The sequence below is a fragment of the Lontra canadensis genome, unplaced genomic scaffold (genome assembly GCF_010015895.1).
Source record: "Lontra canadensis isolate GAN:19392208 unplaced genomic scaffold, GSC_riverotter_1.0 scaffold1, whole genome shotgun sequence".
Classification (NCBI taxonomy): Eukaryota; Metazoa; Chordata; class Mammalia; order Carnivora; family Mustelidae; genus Lontra; species Lontra canadensis.
In genome coordinates, this window is record NW_022630995.1 from 131,639,364 (window position 1) to 131,663,075 (window position 23,712).

The following is a 23,712-nucleotide window of genomic DNA, read 5'->3' on the forward strand; positions in this document are numbered from 1 at the left end:
CAGCTGCCACCCTCAGTAATACCAAGACTACAGGTGTAGTCTCCCCTTCCTCCTATCAAACTCAGCGCAGCTAAGCATTTTATTTATTTGACAGAGCGAGGAAGGGAACACAAGCAGGGGTAGTAGGAAAGGGAGAAGCAGGCTTCCTGCTGAGCAGGGAGCCCAATGTAGGGCTCACTCCCACACCCCTGGGATCATGACCTGAGCCGAAGGTAGACATTTAAGGGCTGGGCCACCTAGGTGCTCCGAACAAAGCATTTTGTACTTTAAGAATAGCTCACCTGGGGCACCTGGGTGACTCAGTGGGTTAAAGCCTCTGCCTTCAGCTCAGGTCATGATCTCAGGGTCCTGGGATCGAGCCCTGCGTCGGGCTCTCTGCTCAGCAGGCAGCCTGCTCTCTCTCTCTGCCTCTCTGCCTACTTGCAACCTCTCTGTCAAATAAAAAAATAAAATCTTTAAAAAAAAAAAAAAAGAATAGCTCACCTGGGGGCGCCTGAATGGCTTAGTCATTAAGCATCTGTCTTGGGCTCAGGTTGTGTTCCCTCTCTTGCTGTGTGTGTGTGTCTCTCTGTCAAATAAATAAATAATCTTAAAAAAAAAAAAAAAAAGCTCATCTGATTTCCTTTACAGAAGGGATTTGACTCACCTTTATTTTTAAATCTAGTTTTAATGTTTCAATTATTCGTATTATTTACAAGATTATTTTACAGCCACTATTGCCAGCTTCTCAGAGGCCACCACTTCTCAGCTCTTGTTCTTAGGGTGTTTATAATCACTAAATAACAGGCTAACAATAGTACTTATATATTTTTCAGTTTTTGATATTATCATTTAATGTCTTACTTTGGAAGATGAGAATTTAGAGCAGTTGTCACTCTTTGGTCCTCTCCTAATAGCATTCTTCATTTTCTATAGAATGTTTTCTGATGTTTACAAAATATTCTGACTATGTTAGTGCCATTCACCTCTTAGCCATATATTATGAAATAATATTTTGTTTCTCTACAACTTTGCTTTGCCATAGTTAAAACAGTTCTATTTCTCATTGCCTTTGTTTCCCATGTCCTTATCCTTAGTTCATCCCCAAACTGTCCCTACAGTTCTCCAAATTTCTCAGTTTTAACATACTTAGCTTTCTACCACTTTGATTTTGCCAGCTACTCTCAAGGAGCCCTGTGACTTCTAATGCAGACCGGTTCACGAAGCCAGCTGCTCATAGAACATCTTGGGAATGCCTTTGGCATCTCAAGTTGATTTTTGTGTTTCCGTATGGCTTTCCATTTGAAGGTTGTTTTTCATTGACAAGGCCCTTCAGTAGCTTCCTAATAGTGGTCCATGGGAAATAAATTCTTTGAGACTTTAAAAAGGATTTTATTTTAGAGGCACCTGGGTGGCTCCGTAGGTTGGGCATCTACCTTCGGCTCAGGTCATGATCCCAGGGTCCTGGGATTGAGTCCCACATTGGGCTCCTTGCTCCTCGGGGAGCCTGCTTCTCTCTCTTCCTCTGCCTGACATTCCCCCTGCTTGTGCTCTCTCTGCCCATGTCAAATAAATAAAACATTTTTTAATAAATATTTTATTTTTAAGTAATCTCTTTACACAACATAGGGCTTAAAAACTCACAACCTCAAGATCAAGAGTTGCGTGCTCCACCGAGTCAGCCAGGCACCCCTTTTCGAGACTTTCAAGTATGAAAGTATGTTTAGTCTATTCTGGTATTTAACAAAGTTTCTCAGTTTCTGGTTTTGAAATAATTGTTACATATTTCTAGCATTTTTTGTTGTGAATATACTGTTAGGATGTCTGACATGTGTTTGAAAATACATCAACAGAGGGTGCCTGGGTGGCTCAGTCGATTAAGCATCTGCCTTCAGCTCAGGGGATGATCCCAGGGTCCTGGGATTGAGCCCCACATCAGGCTCCCTACTTAGTAGAGCCTGCTTCTCCCTCTCCCTCTGCCATTCCCCCTGCTTGTGCTCTCTGGTTCTCTCTCTCTCTCTTTAAAATAAAATGAAATCCATCAACAGAAACAATGTGCTAAAGCATGACAGAACTGCATACAGAGTTAGTCAGTTTCTCTAATCAGGAATTCACATTCCAGGATGATCAGGTGGCATTCCAATAGCAAACTCAAGCTCCAAGTGCTGCAACATTGCTTCAGATATATAAATTATAGATATATAGATAGATATAGATATATATTTGCTTCAGTCATCTTAATCTCTCATATATTCTGAAGCTATAATTAAACTAATGGATTATAATGGACATAAAAAATGGGGTGAGTTTGATGAAATTAGTGGTATTGGACATGTATGATTTGACTGAAAGATTAGAGTTATTCACATTCTTGCATGGATAGGACAATAATGCTAGGGAACGCTGTAGTCTATACCCAATGAAAAATGAGCCTGGGGGGCACCTGGGTGGCTCAGTGGGTTGGGGCCTCTGCCTTCAGCTCAGGTCATGGTCCCAGTGTCCTGGGATCGAGCTCCACATCGGGCTCTCTGCTCAGCGGGGAGCCTGCCTCCTCCTCTCTCTCTCTGCCTGCCTCTCTGCCTATTTGTGATCTCTATCTGTCAAATAAATAAATAAAATCTTAAAAAAAAAATAGAAAAATGAGCCTGGAATTCCCAAACTGTCTGGCCGTTGATTCTAAGGACACTGGTGGCCTCACAGTAAGTATAAAGTTAGATGAATTCTGCCTTTATGGAATTGTGTTTGCTTCAAGTGAACCGTTGGTGCAAGATCAGAACACCTAAAAAGAATGCTGGGAACACTGTTTTACCAACAAGGCTATATGAACGTACAGAGTCTGCCTGCTAAGTAAATGACTATCTCAAATGGGTCCTAGAGGGCGCCTGGGTGGCTCAGTCAGTTAAACATCTGCCTTGGGCTCAGGTCAAAATCCCAGGGTCCTGGGGATTGAGCCCTTCTGCGTTGAGCTCCCTGCTCAGAGGGGAGTCTGCTTCTCCCTCTCCCTCTGCTGCTCTCTCTGCTTCTGCTCTCTCTCTCTCTCTCAAATAAGTAAATAAAATCTTTAAAAAAATAAAATAAAACGCTGAAACCTACAACAACAAAAAAAGGACTAAGATAAAATGAAGCAATATGGTAGCACTTGGAGCTTGAGTTTGCCATTAGAACACCACCTGACCATCCTTGGACATGAATTCCTGGCTAGAGAAACAGACTAACTGTGTATACAGGATTGATTAAAAGTCATACTTTAGCACATAGTTTCTGTGGAGCATTTTATTTTATTTTAAAGATTTTATTTGCTTATTTGACAGAGCAGAGGGAATAGCCGGTGCAAATCCTTCAGGAGAGATTGTAACTGGCCTGCAGGAGTAGCGAGGAATTCAGGATGACTAGAGCACAGTAAATACGTGGGAGAATAAGAGGATCGAGAAGCAGCGTGGGCCTGAATAGTATGTTGTGTGGGACATGATTCTAAGGTGACTAAATGCGATGGGAAGTCAACGGTGGGTTTTGAGCAGAAGAGCGGCACCTGTGTGTTTTAAAAGAATCACTCTGGCTGCTGTGTTGAGGATAGCCTGGAGGAAGCAAGTTTAGAACCAAGAAGAGAAATGAGGAGGTTGTTGGGATAACCCAGGAAAGAAGAAATGGTGCTAGGACCAGTGGTGGAGGTGGTTAATAGTGGTCTAATTCCAGCTTTAGTGAGTGAGTGCTTCCTTGTGAATAAAACACTGATGTTTCATTCCAAGCAGAAAAGACAAAAAACGAAAACCGTTTTGCTTTGCGTTTCCGTGGTACACCTCTCAAATGGCCGCGTTTGAAATACCAGTAAGTCTTTGCCATTAACAATAATTGCAGTGAGCAATCGGGGGAGTCCCATACCCCACAGCCAGTCACAGCTCAGCCTTTCCCCCTTTCCCTTCTCGAAAGCGCAGCTCACTGGCTTCCTTAACCAAGAAAACCAGCCCCAATTCAAAAGCATAGAATCATTTCTGTGAGAAAATAATTTATTGATTGAAAAATCAGTAGTGTACTCCCAGCACTGCTCTGTCCCTGCCAGTTTCTGGTTCCTTAATATTCCTCCACCAACATGGTCACCCAGGAAGCCATCTCTATAATATTCTTTTGCCCATTTTCATGACATCATCATGCTTGGTCCTGATTGTCCCCTTTCCAAACCTTCCCCATCACCCAAAATAAGGCAGTGGGATAGTGGAAAGAGCATACATTTTAAATCCCAAGCTAAGTTGATCTATTTGTACTCATTACTAATTTATTGCCTCTTGATTTTTATCTTTTCAAAAAAATCAGCTTTGGGTTTGTTGATGGTCTTCCATTGTTTCTAATTTCACTTTAATTAGTCCCTTTCAGCTTTATTGATCTATTATTCAAAATAGTTTTTAAAAAAATAGTTAAAAAAAAAAAAAAGATTTGGGGCACCTGGGTGGCTCAGTGGGTTAAGCCTCTGCCTTCAGCTCCAGTCATGATCTCAGGGTCCTGGGATCTGGCCCTGCATCGGGCTCTCTGCTCAGCAGGGAGCCTGCTTCTCCTTCTCTCTCTGCCTGCCTCTCTGCCTACTTGTGATCTCTCTCTTTCTCTCTGTCAAATAAATAAATAAATAAATATCTTTTTAAAAAAATTTTTAAATAAATATTTTATTTATTTACTTAAGAGGGAGACAGAGAAGTGGACTCCCTGCTGAGCAGATATCCTGATGAGGGGCTTGATCCCAGAACCCTGAGACATGACCGGAGCCAAAGGCAAAGGCTAAACCGACTTAAGTCACCCAGGTGCCTTATTCCCAGGCCTGCAGGCCCCACATCACTGAGGGGTTCCCACAGGACCCCTAAGAAGAGCCTGTCTTGCCCATGATGAAAGAGGACGATTAGGGTTTCATTCATAACTGTAAAGTTTTTTTTTAAGTTGGGGGTTACTAATTTGTTTCACTAGAATGGCAGAGGAGATGTAAACAATTTTATTACATAGGCTTTTTATTCAATTATGGAAAGACCACAAATCAGGTACTGTATTTTAGTTAAAAATTGCTTTAATTCAACAGAACAGCTTTTGTGGCTATTTAATGAAATCTGTAAATAGGAGGTGGAGTTCAAGAAATCCTGGCTGAGCAGTTTTTAACTGCAGGCTCTAAAGTATGTCAAATACAGAGAATATTCTGGAATATAAGTGTTTATTCGTATTTGAAGATGAAACTAAACTTAGATCTGTCCTGGAATATTAGTTATGTAGTAATTTGGTTAGAGAGCATTCTGGGTCTGTGCTTCTGCATTCAGCTTTTACATGGTTGACTCATGCAGAGGCCCCAACCGTGACCGTGAGCCCCCAGACACATGCTGTCCAGCCCGCACACAAGGAGCCTGTTCACAGTCCTGCCAAGTACGCCCCCAGCCTCGGACCTGCTGTCACCACACGAGGAAGCTATCTTTTGAAATTTGTGTACTGACCCCACTGACCCCAATTTGATCAAATTATGTATAAAATTCTTTTTAGAAGAGATGGCTCATTAACAGGGAGGAGATTGTTATATTGCAATTGTAAGAATAGCCTTAGACATTTAGATTTTTTTTTTTAATATATATAATAGGGAAGATTCAGCCATCACTGGAGTGTTTTTAAAATTCAAGAACAGGTCAATGATGAGCTGGCATGTATTCTGAATCCGAAGCTGATTATTACTACTTTAAGATGCTGGCGAGGATGCAGAGAAATGGGAACCCTCCTACACTGTTGGTGGGAATGCAAGCTGGTGCAACCACTCTGGAAAACAGCATGGAGGTTCCTCAAAAAGTTGAAAATAGAACTACCGTATGACCCAGCAACTGCACGACTGGGTATTTACCCTAAAGATACAAACGTAGTGGCCCGAAGGGGCACATGCACCCGAATGTTTATAGCAGCAATGTCCACAATAGCCAAACTATGGAAAGAACCTAGATGTCCATCAACAGATGAATGGATAAAGAAAACGTGGTATATATACACAATGGAATACTATGTAGCCATCAAAAGAAATGAAATCTTGCCATTTGCGATGACGTGGATGGAACTAGAGGGTATCATGCTTAGCGAAATAAGTCAGTCGGAGGAAGACAACTATCATATGATCTCCCTGATATGAGGAAGTGGAGATGCAACATGGGGAGTTTGGGGGGTAGGAAAAGAATAAATGAAACAAGATGGGATCGGGAGGGAGGCAAACCATAAGTGACTCTTACTCTCACAAAACAAACTGAGGGTTGCTGGGGGCGGGGGTTGGGAGAAGGGGGTGGGGTTATGGACATTGGGGAGGGTATGTGCTATGGTGAATGCTGTGAAGTGTGTAAACTTGGCAGTTCACAGACCTGTACCCCTGGGGATAAAAATACAGTATATGTTTATAAAAAAATTTAAAAATTAAAAAAAAATTCAAGAACAGCAGAAAGAAGCATCAGCTGGCATTCTTCTAACAATGACCTGTCTTCAGAATTTTTGCTTCAACATCAAGGGAAGGGTTCATTTTTCTACTTTCAACCAATTAAATATTCTGGATGAAACAAGTCACTCATTTGCCATGACCTTTTAGAAAAGTTATTTCGTTTAAAAAAAAAAAAGTACCTATTATTAATCTGTATTTGCATTGACTATGTTTTAGTGTATTTATAAATGGTGAGCTCAGTTTCTGAAATTAAACCTTTCATTTGCAATTTCCAAAAAAATAATAGTTTTTATTATATTCTTCTGCTTGTTTTAGGTTTGATTTGTTCACCCTGTGGTTTATAGTGTACATGCGGCTCAGTGGGTTAGAGCCTCTGCTTTCGGCTCAGGTCATGATCTTAGGGTCCTAGGATCGAGCCCTGCATTGGGCTCTCTGCTCAGCGGGGAGCCTGCTTCTCCCTCTCTCTCTTCCTGCCTCTCTCTGTCTACTTGTGATCTCTTGTCTGTCAAATAAATAAACAAAATCTTTTAAAAATTTTTAAAAATAAATAAATAAAATAATCTGAGGTCATCTTCAAATAATATTAACATTTCCTTTTCAGGTAGGGAAAGGGATAGCCCCTATAAAAGTATATTATCAACTTCTCTCGTTAATCCTTTACGCTTTTAGGGTCATACATATATGCTAGAAACAGACTAATACATTTGTTAGTATTATTGCTGTAAGCAGCAGTCATCTTTTAGAGCTATTACCTTCATTGATTCCATTTTTGATGTACTTCCGTTCTTTGTGTAGATATACATTTCTGGCTTGTTCTGAAGAACTTTGATTACCATTCCTTGTAGTATAAGAATAGCAATGAATTCCCTCAGTTTTACTTTTGTAGGCATTCCATTATCACTTTTGAGAAGTATTTTCATTAAGTATAAAACTACGAGTTCACACGTTTTTTTCTTTCTACACCTTAAAGATGTCACTTAAAATCACACACACAAAAATCTTTCTTCCACTTACAAGTGGTAAACACAGAATTCAGAATTTTAAAGACTGCACACTGGTTGAGTTATACTGCATGTACTTACTCTCCTATATATGTAAAATAAGAAAATAAAGCAGAATGCACAGTAGTTTTTAAATAGTTCATTGTTCGTAATCTATTACTTATACAGATTGTAAGAGATTAGGAATCATACCCAGTATGACATAAGGTATAAGTATTTTGGTAAAATATCACTTGAATAGATATAAGACTAGGCATTCAAATTATAAAATTAAACTGTGCCAATTTCATAGTTCAGAAGAATGATAGTCCTACTGGATTTTACTTTTGTGGAAAAAGAATTGCGCCTGTAACTACTGGAACCCCTGCAGCAAAAGTATCCCAGTTCTGTAACTGAATTCTATAGCCTGAAATCTGTCACGATGGCATCTTCCTCCTTTTCCTGGGATTCTTAGCAACTTTTATATCCTGTTTGGTTTTGTCTTTCATCTCTTCCACCTAGTAATGCCATCGTGACAGGTTCTATTTTGGATTGTAATTCTGAGGCGTCTTTTGAAATCCCAATGTCTCTTCTCTCCTTAAAATGGTAAGATCAGATTGTGCTGTGATAGGATCTAGAATCAGATTTATCTTGAATTGATGTTTTCTGAGCCATATGTTGTGACGAAAGTCTGTAATCATCATTCTTTAATTAAAATGAAAAAGCCCTGGAGTTTGTGTCATTTAATACCTGTTGTGAATGCATGCGTGCATGTGTGTGTGTGTGTGTGTGTGTGTGTGTGTGTGTGTGTGTCTCCTAATCTTCAAAGAGGGGCAGGATGCTGGGGAACTACACAGAAAATAGAACGCTTCATGAATTTACCTGTCGTCCTTGCATTGGGGCCATGCTAATCTCCATATCCTTCCAGTTTTAGTATATGTGCTGCCAAAATGTGCACCCTGTTGTGGATACTTTCAATATTAATTAATTAGTAATTGCAAATCTGCTATCTCAATATATTAGAGATGTGAGTATGAAAGCGTGGTCTGAAAGTTTTGTTATCAATTAATTTGCGTCTAATACCCTATCCTTTGTACTTTAAGACTTTCTAGGCTGTAGCTAGTTACTTTCCAATAAGAGCATCCATTGCTCAAAACCAGAATCTAATCTCTCCCTCTAATATTCAGCTATCTTCTCTAGCTTTAACGTTTTTCTCCTTTACGTGGCTATTGCTTTTTCTTTGAGGCATCTTGTTCTACAGAACATGTGAGCCCAGTGGGAGACTACAGTGCAGACATAAATGCTCTAGGTCCTTCACAAAAAAAGCGGTGGGAACCTGATAGTATTTCTCTTCCTGTCTTTTCCTTGTGCTACTTCTGATTTGCGCTTGCTTGGCAATTTCAGTGTGATCTGCTGGGGGCTGCTCCCTGGGTTGGCAGAGTGAGGGGCAGATAAGCCAGGAAGAGGAAGCACTTAGCTTCTATAACTGATGGATGCAAGAGCAACAACAGTTGGACAGGACAGTCGTCATCAGGTCTGTAAGGAAACAGGAACAGCGAGGGTAGCTGTATCTCAGTGAGAGCTCTGCAGGACAACCGACACGCCCTCTCGGGGAACCCCGTGCTCACCCAGCTGACCCTACACAGCCAGGTCCCTAGGTGCTGGGTCTTGGGAGAAGAGGACAGCTTCTCTGTTCACACATGATGTCTTTCCCTCTTTCTGGCCTTCATCTTGCTGGTGGTCTCCAAAACCAAGATTGACCTCCTCCTCCTGTCACACTGGGAGCCGAGGCCCGGAAGCCCCCGATAACCATTGCCAATCACAACTTGGCTGGCCACCCTTTGCCTTCCAGACTCTTAGGAGTTGATGCCCCCTGTAGCACCTGAGGCAGTAGGAGCTGGAGGGAGTTTGAGGTGCAGAGTTGTCCTGTGGACTAGACGTTTTTGCATTTTTAAGAGACCGGGGTGTTTGGTTGGTTTGTTAGTTTTCTGCCACCCACCCCCAATCTGGCCAGACTGAGTGCACTTCATATGAGGAACTCCCCACAGACTATTTGCTTCCTTCCTTTCCTTTTTCTTTCTCTTTTTCTTCCACAGGGTGTGATGCCTACCTCCAAGATGACTCCCAGTGATCCCAACCGCTTTGCAAATAAGTGGGGCTGTGTTACTACTTCTAGCCAACAAAGTAAGTGCAGACATGATGAGTGCTACTTTCTGCCTGGCATGAAGAGCCACAGGCCATCACAATGCTGTCTCCTTCATATATTTAAGTAATTTTTTTGTTTTCGCATAATTTTAGATACTAAGCAAGGTTGCACGGATACTACAGAGAGTACTCATGTACTCCATACTCAGTTTCCCTACATTACTCTAGTACCTCTGTCACAATAAATGAACCAGTATTTATGCATTATTAATTAAACTCCACATTTTATGCAGATTTTATGAGTTTTCCCCTGCTGCCCTTTTTCTGTTCCAGGATCCCATCTATGATACCACATTATTTAATCACCTGTAACCTTAGGTTCCTCTGGTCTGTGAGTTTCTTAGACTTTCTCAGACAGTTTTGAGGAATATTATATCAGGTATTTGGGGGACATGTACCTCAGTTTCAGTTCATTTTCTGTTCCCATAGTTGGACTAGAGCAGTGGATTTAGGGAAGACCATAGGGCTGAAGGTGCCATTCTTATTACATCATATCAAGGGTACTTGGTATCAACATGGCACGTCACTGGATGATAGCACCCTTGATCATCTTCCTAGTGTTTGTAAGCTTCTCTACTCTGTATAGTTATATCTCTTCCCTTACTTTTCCATGCTGTAATCTTAGGAGCAAGTCATCGCCCTCTTTGGAAACAGGTCATAGTGCTCTCTTGACCTCTCTAAGACAACTCTCCAATGGTGCTGTCACAAGTTAGAGGATAAGGGCGCCTGGGTGACTCAGTTCGTTCACTGCCTGCCTTCGGCTCAGGTCATGATCCCAGGATTCTGGGATCGAGCCCCACATCAGGCTCCCTGCTCAGCGGAGAGCCTGCTTCTCCCTCTCCCTCTGCCTGCAGCTCTGCCTACTTGTGCTCTCTGACTGTCAAATAAATAAATAATCTTAAAAAAAAAAAAAAAAAAAAAACAAGGTCAGAGTGTTTGGATCTTGGACTCACTCAGTGGAGCCACAGTTTCAGTCCTGGACATCACAAGAACAAGACATAAACTTTGTGGTGCTAAGCCATTGAGAGGTCAGGGTTTACATATTAGAGCAGCATAGCCTGGTCAAATTTGACAAACAACATTTTTACCCTGTATTTCACTTACTATTTTGTTCTTTTTCAATATCATTTTGGCAATATATTGGGGGCTCTTGCAATACCATCTAAAGTGTAAGATTTTCCATTTCAGCGAAAAGCCTTTGGGGTTTTGACAAGGATTACATTGAATCCATATATTGCTTTGGGCAGTATTACTATCTTAACCATATTCAGGCTTCTGATCCTGAACATCAGATATACTTCCATTTATTTCGGTCTTTGGTAATTTCTTTCAGCAGTATTTTATAGCTTTCACAGTTTAAATTTTGAATCTCCTTGGCTAAATTTACCCCTGAGTGTTTTATTATTTTTTTAAAGATTTCTTTATTTAGTTGAGAAAAAGAAAGAGAGCACACACATGCAAGTGGGAGGAGGGGCAGAGGAAGAGAATCCCCAAGCAGACTTCCAAGCTGAGCAGGAAGCCTGACACAGGGCTCGATCTCACGACCCATGAGATCATGACCTGAGCCGAAACCAAGAGTTGGAAGCTTAACTGACTGAGCCACCCAGGTGCCCCTCTTCTTTTTAAGGCTACTATAACTGGAATTATTTCTTTAATTTCTCTGTAGAATGTTCATTGCTAGTGTATAGAAATACAACTGATTTCTAAGCATTTGAGCCCTGATCTTGTATCCTGCAATTTGGTTTCAGACTGCACCTTCTCAGTCTGTTAAACAGATTACTTTTCTGAAGTGGGTGATTTCCAAGTTTCTCTTCTGGCTCTTTTCTCAGTTGACATCTTTGGTTCCTCATCTCAATGCTTCCAGGCATAACAGGGCCCCCCGGATAGCTATACCCTCTTATCACACTGCATTCATAGGCAAGAGAGCAGTGTGGAAATGGCAGCAGATCCAGGCTTCTCTATGTGCTAAATAGTAAGCAAAATGTTTTGATTTGGACAGACAGAAAACTCTTGATATGTTCTACCCATTGCTCCTGGTAACCTTGGTCTCATAAATCCCAGTTAGGCATCTCATTTAATATCTCATGCATGAGAATTTTTATGAGCTCTCACTGCATGTGAGGCACTAAACCGGAAGTCTGGAATGCAAAGTTCCCATCTGGAGTCCCCACCTTCAGAGAACAGTTCAGAGAATGGGAGAGATGTAAGCTATATGTTTCATGGACTTCTTCAATGCAGATGGCTATCTACTCAAGCAATAAGAAAGGTTTTTCTTTGGGGAGCTTGGGTGGCTCAGTGGGTTAAGCCTCTGCCTTCGCGAGCCCCACATCGGGTTCTCTGCTTGGCAGGGAGCCTGCTTCCCTTCCTCTCTCTCTGCCTGCCTCTCTGCCTACTTGTGATCTCTCTCTGTCAAATAAATAAATAAAAATCTTAAAAAAAAAAAAAAAGAAAGAAAGGTTTTTCTTTAAGCAGCAAAACAAAAGCTAGTAATTTCCCAATGAACACCATATAGTTTATTTGTTGTGAACTTATTAAAATGAAAAATATAGATGAATTCAGTAAAAAATTTACTTGTTAAGTAGAGTACACTAAAGAAACAAATTGCTCTCTTATCCTAGGCCACAAGGGCTCCTGGCACTCCTCAAATATTACCATTCTTGTTTCTCCTGTATCTTTGCAGGAACATCCATTTATATCCACATATGAAAGAGCAGAATTTTTTTTGTTTAATTTTACAACATAAACATGCTATATGTGTAGTGTTCTGTAATTGGGTTTTTTTAATCCTTAAATATATCTAGACATATTTCATATCCACCTACATAGAGTAGGTTACTTTTTTTTTTTAAAACATTTACTACTTCTTCAATCTAAAGCCAAATGTGATAGTTTATACTTATGGTAGATTTTGCAGAACTAGTAGTGTACTTTTTTATTCTTATAAAAGGTTTTATTTATAATTTCACAGGATTTATCATAGATACCCTCATGTTCCCTGTGAAAAATTTGTAATGACAAAATGTTAGACTGTTGTGGACAGAATTATGTGAGAAAATAAAGAACTGTGAGAAAAATAAGCTTTTGTTATTTCAGCCGCCCAGTCTATATTTTGTTACAGTAACCCAAGCAAACTAATACATAGATAACTATAGAAAAAGAGGGACAGGGGCTCCTGGGTGGCTCAGTGGGTTAAGCCTCTGCTTTTGACTCAGGTCATGATCTCACAGTCCTGGGATGGAGCCGCGTTGGGATCTGCTCAGCAGGGAGCCTTCTTCCCACCCCAACCCCAACCCCACCTGCCTCTCTGCCTCCTTGTGATCTCTCTCTCTGGCAAATAAATAAATAAAATCTTAAAAAAAAAAAAGGGAGGGACAAAAACCCACTATCTTACACCATGCACTTACAAGTCCCTCCTTCCCACCATGGCATATGGCAAGGGACTGAGAACGGAGAAGGCAGGCGGGATGCCAGAGGGCCCAAGTGTGGCTCTATCCTGTAGCAAGGCTTCAGTAGCCATACTGAGTGAGCAGGGTGCTGTACCCATGATCCAAGGCATACTGGCCAGATGAGTATTACAGATTTAGACTTAAGGCCTAGGAGAGCCTCTGTTTCCAGGAAGTCTCAGTACAGATCTTCCATGACTCATGATGGGGTCATTTTTCAATAAACCCATCAAAAATTGAAAATATTTTAATAATGTTGCAAAATAACCTACCAAACAGCATAGCTTAGCCTAGTCTACCTGAAATAGTCTCAGAACACTTACATTAGCCTCAGTTGGGCAAAATCATCTAACACAAAGCCTATTTCATACTAAAGTGTTGAATATTTCATTGCATCCTGTACTGAAAGTGAAAAACAATGGCTATAAATGTATTGGTTGTTTACCCTCATGGGCACGTGGCTGACTGGGAGCTACAGCTTGCCGCCACAGCCCAGCATCATGAGAGAGTAGCATACCACGTGTTGCTAGCCCAGGAAAAGTTCGAAATTCAAAATTCAAAGTACAGGGTTTTGGTTGTTTTTTGTTTAGTTTAGTTTAGTTTTGTTTTGTTTTGTTTAAGATTTGTTTATTTATTTTAAAGACAGAAGAAGGGGAGTGGCACTGGGAGAGGGAGGGAGAATCCCAAGTGGACTCCACACAAAGCGCAGAGCCCCATGCAGGGCTCAATCTCACAACCCTGAGATCACAACCTGAGCTGAAACCAAGATTCGATTGCTTAACCAATGGAGCCACCCAGGTGCCCTTGAAGTGCAAGTTTCTATTGAATGTGTATCACTTTCACACTGTCATAAAGTTGAAAAATTGCAAGTTGGATTGTCTGTGTCTAACAGGGGCTTACAGAATAGAGCTGAGGATCTTGCACTGAGAGCCCAGGTGCAGCTTATGGCCATCATGTTGGTCCAGAGTCCCAGCAAGCATGAGAGGAAGGTGCTGCAACCTCTACAATGATGTCTCTGGGGGCACTAATAGGAATGCCTGATGTATTCCTATTTAGACAGATTCTAGATCCCTTCCTTGGAAGGAGCCTCCTTAAAGGTGGGCTGATTTGCAAGTAACAGTATAAATGGCCTTAAGCAAAATTTACAGATGAGGAATAAGTTGCATCCAGAACCCCCAAAAAGCCTAAAAGATGTTGGGCTTGTTTTCACGTTGTGGGTTTTTGAGATAGGTCTCAATAGCTCTTTCTTTCTTTCTTACTTTCTGTCTTTTTTAAAGATTTTATTTATTTGTTTGAGAGAGAAAGAGAGAGCATGAGTGGGAGGGGCACAGGGAAAGGGAGAGAGAATCTCAAGCAGACTTAGGCTGGGTACAGGATCCCATGAGCCTGAGACCAGGACCTCAGCCAAAACCAGGAGTTGGATGCCCACTGTCTGCGCCACTGATGTGACCCTGTCCATAGCTATTCCTTGACAGTGTCAGGGATAGAAGTGCCCTCACATTACCAAGTAGCTCTCAAGAAATTAACCAAGACTGTAGTCAGAGATCTCTGGAGGAGTATGTCATAAATATAAATCATTTATGATTTAGAGAAAGTTGAATGTAGTAAAAATATTGCCTCAAAGATTATATGCCAAGACAAAACTATTGAGGTAGCTAGAATTGCTAGGTAAAGGTGTATGATAGCCCTTTGGAGGTGAAGGAAAGTTATGGCTGGGAAGCTGCTGAAATAAACCCTATATCTAATATACTGGCCGAATCTATAATAGCCAGATATTTACCAGTTGTTGCTTGAATGGAATTATCAATTATGACAACACTGGGTGGGACCACAGCATTAAGGTTATAGGGATTCACTGTGAGGTGCTATCCATTCTTCTCAAGTTAAAGAGAAAGTTAAAGATAGCAAAAGATAGCAAAATCTGCATGTGAAACAGAGAAGCAGTAGGGATAACCTCTACTCTACATAGATCTTCAATAATATATTTCAATTCTTGAACGCCATTTTAACTAATGTTTAGTCATATGATCTGTTGGGGTAGGGCATTCATCCGGGTCCATTTTGTGAAGCCAATTTGTGTCAATGATTTAATTTTACTACTCACTGGGTCAGCTCATCCATGCCTTCTGGTAGGCATGTTAGGAGAATATGTGGCTGTGACCATGGGGAATTTAGGCAAGGCAACCATTCTGATAGCTAAGATGAGGCATACCTCTTCGATGTCTCTTTTATTTTCAGTAGCATCATTAACATTCTAGTAGGATCCCACGAAATCAGCATCTAGGTTATGAAGGCACAAAATAGACTCTCACCCTTTTATTTTGCCTATTCTATAGATTTTTAAAAAAGATTTTATTTTTATTTCAGAGAGTGAGTGAGATGGGGAGCATGTTGGATGGGGAGGGGCAGAAGGAGAAGCAGTCTCCCTGCTCAGCAGGGAGTCTGATGCGGGCCAGATCCCAGGACCCAGGGATCATAACCCGAGCTGGAAGGCAGACACTTAACTTACTGAGCCACGTGTTGCTAGCCCAGGAACCTGTTCTATAGATTCTTTTAGTAAATTTCAACTTGCCAATTAGGTCAAATTGTGGCCCTCTGTTCTACTGCTTCATTTCTTTTCCCTGATTCCAGTCTTTCCTTCCTTCTTTCTGATTTGGATTCTAGATCCTTTTCTTGGAGGAGACCCCATTAAAGGTGGGCTGATTTGCAAGTAAAGGCATAAATGTTCTAAGTGCATGATTTCTTTGGGCAGCAGAGAGAAAGAGAGAGAGAAAGAAAGAAGAAAGAAAGAAAGAAAAGAAAGAAAGAAAGAAAGAAAGAAAGAAAGAAAGAAAGGAAGAAAGAAGAAAGAAAGAGAGAAAGAGAGAAAGAAAGAAAGAAAGAGAAGAAAGAAAGGGGGAGGAAGGGAGAGAGGGAGGAAGGAAGGAAAAAAGAAAGGGAGAAAGAAAGAGGAAAAGAAAGAAAGAGGAGAAAACCTCTGAAGAAGTTAGTTAACATTTCCGTAAGTCTGCTCAGAACACCAATGTCAAGATCAGGTTGCATAGCCAGGGTGGACCCTCACCCAAAATTTTGTTCGCTGTAAGGACTGATGACACCACACACACCAGAAAGATCTGAAGAGATTTATTACTCACATAATCTGGATGGAAACACCATCTCTATCTTCCAAGGCTGTCCCCCATAAAACATCATTGAACATATAATGTGGAGCAGTCAGTACCTTATTACCACCCAGAAACGGGACGGACCCACTGAGAATAGTCTCCCTACAATTATGTCTTTTCTCCTGCATGGCATATAAAAGGCACTTACATATGAGACTACACTGTAACTGTACAAAATGTGTAATAAATCTAATACAATATATGTACAGGTAAATACATAAATGTACCAAAAAATCTATTGGAGCTGTAAAATTATAATGTATATACTTCGATCTTAGAATTCCAGAAACAGTTAATCCCCAAATTTCTTTGGCTATTAAAACAAAATTTTTAAAAAAAGAAAACAAAATGAGAAAATGTATTTAAGTCACAAAAGTATTAAAACATTGGCACCACATTCACTGATAGCTGTACAATATTCCACTCACTGTCCGTAAGTTAGACAGAAAATGAAGCCAAGTCACAGTTCATAATCCCTCACTGCACAGATCATGAGAGGTTTGGAGTCATGCCCCACACAGAAGTAAGGCTTCAGGACTTCAGAAAACGTATCCATGAAAGAATGGATATGAGACCTGTCATTCAAACTGTAAAAGGAAATCTCCCCCAACTCATAGTCCAGATAAATGCCAACCCCTTTGGGCTTTTCCTTCAGTGCAAGAGCGACAGGAGCGGCCCCTTGTGCGACATAGCCACCGTCCTGCAGCTGAATTGTCCAGCATCTGTTCCCTCCTGACAAGGGCCGCTTGCCCTTCCTGGAAAGGGGGTCCTTACAAAGCCCCACAGCCCACTCCCGCTTGTCACCGACCTGCACCTCCCAGTAATGTCGGCCACCATCGAAGCCCTCAGAACCCAGCACGACCAGATCCATCAGAAATCTCTTTGGATTCTGAGGAACGCCTGGCTTTCTCCTCACAAATGTCACTGACTTTTTATCCTCAGAGACAAGCAGATTCGGGTGTGCAGTCTCAGGATCCAGAGTAACCTCTTGTCCAAACTTCTGTACAACTTTCTGCAGAGCCAAGTACTGTGGAGGGAGACTGCATCCTTCAGTCCTTAACTGGAAAGAATAGAGAGCTGGGGGCTTCAGGCCTGCACACCTGTCCTCGATCCTCCTGACACCTGTCAGCAGCTTCGCCTCCGACATCACACTCCTCTCTGCCACCTGGTTTAGGAGGCGTCGGACAGTGAAAACGTGGTCTGAAAGGGCAGTGATGTTCGCACAGAGTTTCTGCTGAATGTCTCTCTCTTCTTCCGCTAGCCTTGCCAGGACAGCCTCTTGCTCACGGTCTACACATTCGTTCAGGTGCTCAAACTCAGAGGTTAATTTCTCACTCTGGTACCGCACCTTCTCTCTCAGTTCTAAGAGTTTTCGATCTTGGGTGGCTACTAGTTTCTGAACATCTGCCACCTGCCTCTTCAGCTGCCTGATGTAATGGCTGAGCCTCTGCCTGTGATGAGAGGCGGCCTCCTCCACAGGCCTCACCAAGTGGCCCTGGTGGTCAGGGGGCTGTGTGCACTTGGGACACAATACCTGGAGGTCCTCCTCACAGAAGAGGGTCAGGACCTTGTGCTTCTCACACAAATGTTCCTCTTCCAGCCTCCTCTTCTTGGTCCTGGTGATGTGGAGGAGCTTGGCAATATCAATCATCCTTCCCAGCTGGGTGTTGCTCCTCAAGTGCCTCTCCTGGCATGCGTGACGGCACACGGGGCACGGGAACCTGTCCTTGAGATCAGCCCAGGACCGCTGGATGCAGCAGCGACAGAAGTTGTGCCCACATTCGGTGGTGACGGGGTCTCTGAGGTAATCCAGACAGATGGAACAGTTGGCTTCTGCCTGGAGCCCTGCCAGGGCTGCTGGGACTGCCATTGGGCTGTGAAGGAAGACCTGGACTGAGGTGGGTTTTCTTCAAGAGCTGGGGCTTTGAAGGCTCTTTCCACTGAGAAGACTCAGACGCACCCTCAGATCTTGCTGTTCTTCCTATCGTGAACGTTTCATTCCTTTGAGGCAAATGGCCTCAAATACAAAGATAGGTGCCCAGGGAAGCTGCAGCCAGTCACAGGTTAGTGGGCAACCAGCTGCCGTTGGCAGTTTGGAGGATGTGAAGCCAAGTTATGCAATTCTCTTGGTCAGAATGTAGACACAACTTCGAAGTGCCTCTTCATCCCTGGAGAGGAGAAAATATTGTTTCATGTAAAAAAAATATACCGTATTTGTGGCCCTGCTCACTGTCACATTTGAGGCAGCCACCAATTCTTCTCTCCACCCCCAGGATTCTACCTACACCCACACCAACCACAGGGAGCTGCATGGCATTGCAGAAAGTTAAAGGCTTTGCAAATTGAGCGTCCATCCCGAGTAGGATTTCCCCTTACTCATTATCTGGGGGATCTGGGGAAAATAAATGACATCCTCATCTCTAAGAAAATCAAGTAAATAAGGATACAAATCCCAACTTCAATCGTTTCAATCTTGTCAAAGATCCAAAAAAAGAACCTGGTATTTTTTTGGTTTAAAACACAGATATTTCTGGGATGCCTGGGTGGCTCAGTTGTTAAGTGTCTGCCTTCAGCCTGGGTCATGATGCCAGAGTCCTGGGATTGAATCCCACATCAGGCTCCCTGCTTGGTGGGAAGCCTGCTTCTCCCTCTCCCATTCCCCCTGCTTGCGTTCCCTCTCTCGCTGTGTCTCTCTCTGTCAAAGAAATAAATAAGTTCTTTAAAATAAATAAATAAATAAATAAATAAATAAATAAAACACAGATATTTCTTAAACCACAGCACTGAATTCATAGTATGTCAAAATTTACTTTTCACTTAAGCATCTCAACTGCAGGATGCATCCAACTGTGTACATAAGTGGTTTGGACTAGATTAGATTTACTCTGAGGACCCTGCCAAGTCAGAAAGCTGTGATTCTGACAAGATGCATAGAATGAAATTGGAGATCAGGAATTCGATGTGAGAAAATACTAAGAAACACACACATATATACACAACTACCCTCCATAACCACTGATGAGATACCAACTAGTGAAGATCGGTGGGGACAAGATCCCCAAAAGAGGGCATGGAGTTTTCCCTTAGTAGCAGTTACTGATTCTGAAATATAGGCTGAAAGGCTGAGGCCAACTCTCAAGGTTGAGGGAACAAATGTGAACTAAAGGGCACCCCACAGAGGATGTGTCCTGGTAAATACTCCACACTCTAAATTGGTATCAGTGAAGTGTAACACAAGAGAGAGTCATGAACGGGACACCCCTTAAAAAGTCCATTGATTTAATCATCAATTTAAAGCAACAAATTGATTTAATCAATTTAATCACTGATTTAAACCCTGATGGGTTTAAGGCAATCTCTGCTTGATTGTCAGAGTTCCCAAAATGAATTTCAAGGTATTAAAATATAAAGTCTCAGTGATCTGTGCTGTCACTGAAACATCCATACACAGGTGGTGAGCATGTGAGTTGGTATAACCACTTGAGAAAATTGTTTTGCATTATAACCTACTTGGAACTCACGCATATATTGGGACCCAGTTATTCTACTCAGGCTGTATAACCATCGGGAAGTATGAACCAGAACAGCTTCAAAATACATGCACCAACAGACCTACATGGAGGTTCATGACAACATTTTTCACAAGCCCAAACTTCAAATAATTCCAGTGTCTGACATTAGAATGCATGAATGAATTGTGGTGTATTCATACAATGGAACATTAATCAGCAATGGGAAGGCACTAACTCCTCTTCACCCCAAAACTTGGATGAGTCACAGAGATATGTTGTGTGAAGAAAAACCAGTCACAAAAAAATATAGACTGTGTGTAGGAAAAATGACTTAATGGTGTTAGTCTTCAGCACAATCGAAGTATTTGGGGAGGAGAAATAGGCTAGTAATTGGGAAAAACATTGGAAATATTTCTGGGGCGCTGTCAATAATCTTTTTTTCCCCCCAAACATATAAACAGCTCTTATACCAAGTAATTCAAACAAACATATGAATAATCTGGATATAAAAATGGCCAAAGAAGATAAACAAATGGCCAATCATGAAATTGAAGCAGATCGTTTTAGTAATGTAGAGACATGAGAATGAAAAACAAGAGAGATTATTCTTTGCATCTCATGAGATTGGCAGAGATTTGAAAGACTGCAAACAGAGGGTAGTGGAGCTAGAAGGAGACCATGAGATCTTTTATAAGTAAGAGAGTATTTACAGAGAAGGAGGAAATGTTCCTAGTAGCAACAGGCCTGGCACACAGAAGGTGACCAATGGTAACGAATGATACCCCAGACTTTCCATACTCGGGACCCTCAGAACCTATCTCTGACTGAGTCCAGCACCCATTTGGGCCTCCATGCATCTGCTGTCCATGCATTCGGATCTAATCATTACCCTCTCCCACAGGAGGACCCTCCCATCTGGAGGGCCACATCCTTCCCCTCAGCTCCAGCTTCTCCAACCACCAAGCTCTCCACAGCTGTCACCTACCTTCCCTTTTCCAGCAGGATGAACTCCCTCTGGCCCCACCATCTTTGTACCTGCAGATCCCTTTGTCTCCTATGCGGCCACCAGCTTTCCATTCATTTGTCACTTCCTCTTGATCCGACCTTCCTGACTCTGTGATGGGTCACCTCTCCTAACACGGTGTCACAGAACAGTAAGGATAGTATCATGAATTCATCTTTTAAGTCCATGACTATTGTAAATTCACACAGGTCCTGGATATCTGCATTCCCTACAGAGCCATAACCTGCATGCTATGACCACCATGACTGTATCACCAAGTATCTCCTCAATCCTTGGCTAAAACTGTTGAAAGACTAAACTTGGCCAGGTTTCTGGGTCTCCCTTAAAAACTGAGTGTCTTTGGGCAACTCGTTTATACCCTCTGAGCATCTGTAAGCAGGCAGGTGGTTAGATTAAGGAAGATCAAGCTTGCACAGCATCTGAGCACCAGAGATCTTGGCCTCAGCGCTATTCCCTCCACTCCCCACCTATGGGTAATCTGCCCCTCACTGAGACCTCCCGGAAGAGGATTTATATGCGGTTTCAAATCAGCCCCTCTGGGAGCTTTGTCATACACAGATAGTTGTCTACCTGTTTTCTGCTCCTAGGATAAGACAACGTAAGAACTATCATTATTTTTAGGTGACTTAGGACAAGGGTCACTGAGGGTAACCATAAGAAATGGCATGTCTTTTAAGAGAAACCAAGCCAAGGGAGGCCTGGGTGGCTCAGTCAGTTAAAAGAAACCAAACCCAAGATGAGATTCCCTTGCAGGGTGCGATTTCTGGCCCTGCAGGAGCAGGAGCTCAAGGGAGCAGGAGCTCAGGGGACTACAGCTCGTACCACTCTCCAGCCCTCTCTCCCAGTCCCTACATTGTCCCAACTCCCTGCTTACCTGGGACAGGTGACTCTGGACGGGTCTGTGAGGCTTGCACCCAAGAAGCTCACCTTCAGGGTCGGCCGAAACCACTGCGCATAAGAAGCCACTGCCCATAACGGTGTGTGACCACCCCATATATACATGGCTTGGTGGGTGGAGCTATTAGGGGCCCGCCCATCAGTCTGCTCGCTCCTCCTCCGCGGAGGAACGGTGGGGTCCAGAGTACAGGTGAGGCAGTTTCAAGGTGCTATTTGGTGGGGAGGGCATCTTTCGTGATTGAATCAGACCAGGTGGAGAGGGCTGTGTTAACACGCATAATCTCACTTGTGCCTTTGCAGTCCTCCCCAATCCCATTTTGGCTGATGAGGAGACCGAATCTGAAAGGTTAATGAGGCCAGTTCATTCCCCCACCCGCCACCCCCCCACCCAGGAATGTAATTCAGGTGCTGAGTGACACCGTGTCCTCGCAGTACGTCCGTCCAGCACTGTGCAGCACGAGGACTGTGGAGCATCCTGCAGGAGCAGGTTTCAGGTCTGCATCTCCTGAGAACTCTCAGAGTCTGAGCCTGTGCCTTGGACGCTCTAGTGGCAGAAACTGCCTTTTTCTTAAGCGGAGCCAAGGTGAGAAAGCCAGCCCCGTTAGTCCCTATGTAGGTAATTGCTTCCGTTGTTGCAGTCAACAACCAAGTCCTTGTCTTGCGGCATGTGCATGCCCTGGTCTGAGGCCAGCACCTCCACCCAGCACTTCCCACAGGGCGCCCAGCCCCTTCACATCTCTCACAGCTGCCTGGGGGAGTAAGTCCGAAGCTCATGGGTTTTTGCTGGGTGGTGGGTGGCTGGCCCTCACCTAAAGTGAATGGAATCATAGAGGCTTCCTCCACACATTGACTACGGTACCCCATAGTGGGCCGTGAGGCAGAGGCAGGGAGAGAAGCTGCTTTGGGAATGGCGGCCGCTGGAGGAGGCCCAGCCTGTGACCTGAAATAAATGACATGTGTCCTTGCTCAAACCAAACACGTTTCTGAATCTCACATAACCTTTACAGCAGTTATGGTTCCCAATTTAAAGATGGGAACATTGAGGACCAGAGAGGTTAAGAGATGGAGAGGGGTGAGAACCCAGGCAAGGCTAACTCAGAATCCAAGAGCACAGCTACCATGTATTCTGCTCCAACCCCCACCCACAGGGGCAATGACGGGCACTTCCAGTGGAGCCCCCTGGGGGGGCATTTCCTTATATCTTATATATATTATTTCATAAGGCTCCCTGATGAGCCAGGAGCCTGCTTCTCCCTCTCCTTCCTCCCCTCCCACCTGCCTGAGGTTACAGCCTGCACCCTACCCCCGCCTCCTGTTTCGAGAGACCTGTGTCCTTTTTTGTTTGTTTTTTAAGATTTTATTTATTTATTTGAGAGAGAGAGAGCACAAGCAGGGGAAAAGTCAGAGGGAGAAGGAGAAACAGGCTACCCACTGAGCAGGGAGCCTAATGCTGGGCTGGACCCCAGGACCCTGGAACCTTGACCTGAGCGGAAGACAGATGCTCAACCAACTGAGCCACCCAGGTGCCAGTGACCTGTGTCCTTTCTTAACAATCACTCCATCACCACCCATATAGGCATTCTACATTTGACTGTGTCTCTCATGTCAGTGCTCCAAGGGCTAGTATGGAAAATGAATAGAAAGTGCTTCTAAAATAATTTTGTAGGGAAAATAGTTTTCTGCATGTGAACACAGGATTCTGTATATTAGAAATCAGCAGGAATTCATTGCTTGTGGTTAACCGTATTATGCAGCTAAACCAGGAAAAATGATTAAATCGGCCACTTAAAATGAAACATTGTCATTCGTGAATACTGATAGATCATAGACGGCAAAAATATATTTTATGTTTTGTACTGTAAAAGCAAATAATAGGCCTAGGGGCACCTGGCTGACTCAGTCAGCGGAGTGCACAACTCTTGGTCTCAGAGTTGTGGGTTCAAGCCCCACTTTGGGTGTAGAGATCACTTAAAATCTCTAAAAAAAAAATCATTAATAGGCCTGTATTTCAGTAATTTTTAAAAAACCTCTCCCCACAATATACGTGGATGATTCCTAAATGATATGTATAGATAAAC

The 23,712-nt window shown here is 42.8% G+C and overlaps 1 protein-coding gene and 2 non-coding genes across 3 annotated transcripts; 1 reads left to right on the forward strand and 2 right to left on the reverse strand.

Annotated features, from left to right (window-relative positions):
- The first annotated feature begins 5,622 nt into the window (after nucleotides 1–5,622).
- On the forward strand, nucleotides 5,623–5,712 carry LOC116871872. The gene has a single exon (XR_004383543.1). It is a non-coding gene; the product is annotated as a small nucleolar RNA SNORD45 (small nucleolar RNA).
- Nucleotides 5,713–8,243: 2,531 nt separating this feature from the next.
- Nucleotides 8,244–8,347, reverse strand: LOC116871744. The gene has a single exon (XR_004383498.1). It is a non-coding gene; the product is annotated as a U6 spliceosomal RNA (small nuclear RNA).
- An 8,314-nt stretch (nucleotides 8,348–16,661) lies between these two features.
- On the reverse strand, nucleotides 16,662–18,071 carry LOC116869310 (putative tripartite motif-containing protein 75). The gene has a single exon (XM_032860396.1). The coding sequence runs from the start codon at nucleotides 18,069–18,071 to the stop codon at nucleotides 16,662–16,664; it is 1,410 nt and encodes a 469-aa protein (XP_032716287.1).
- Nucleotides 18,072–23,712: the final 5,641 nt, after the last annotated feature.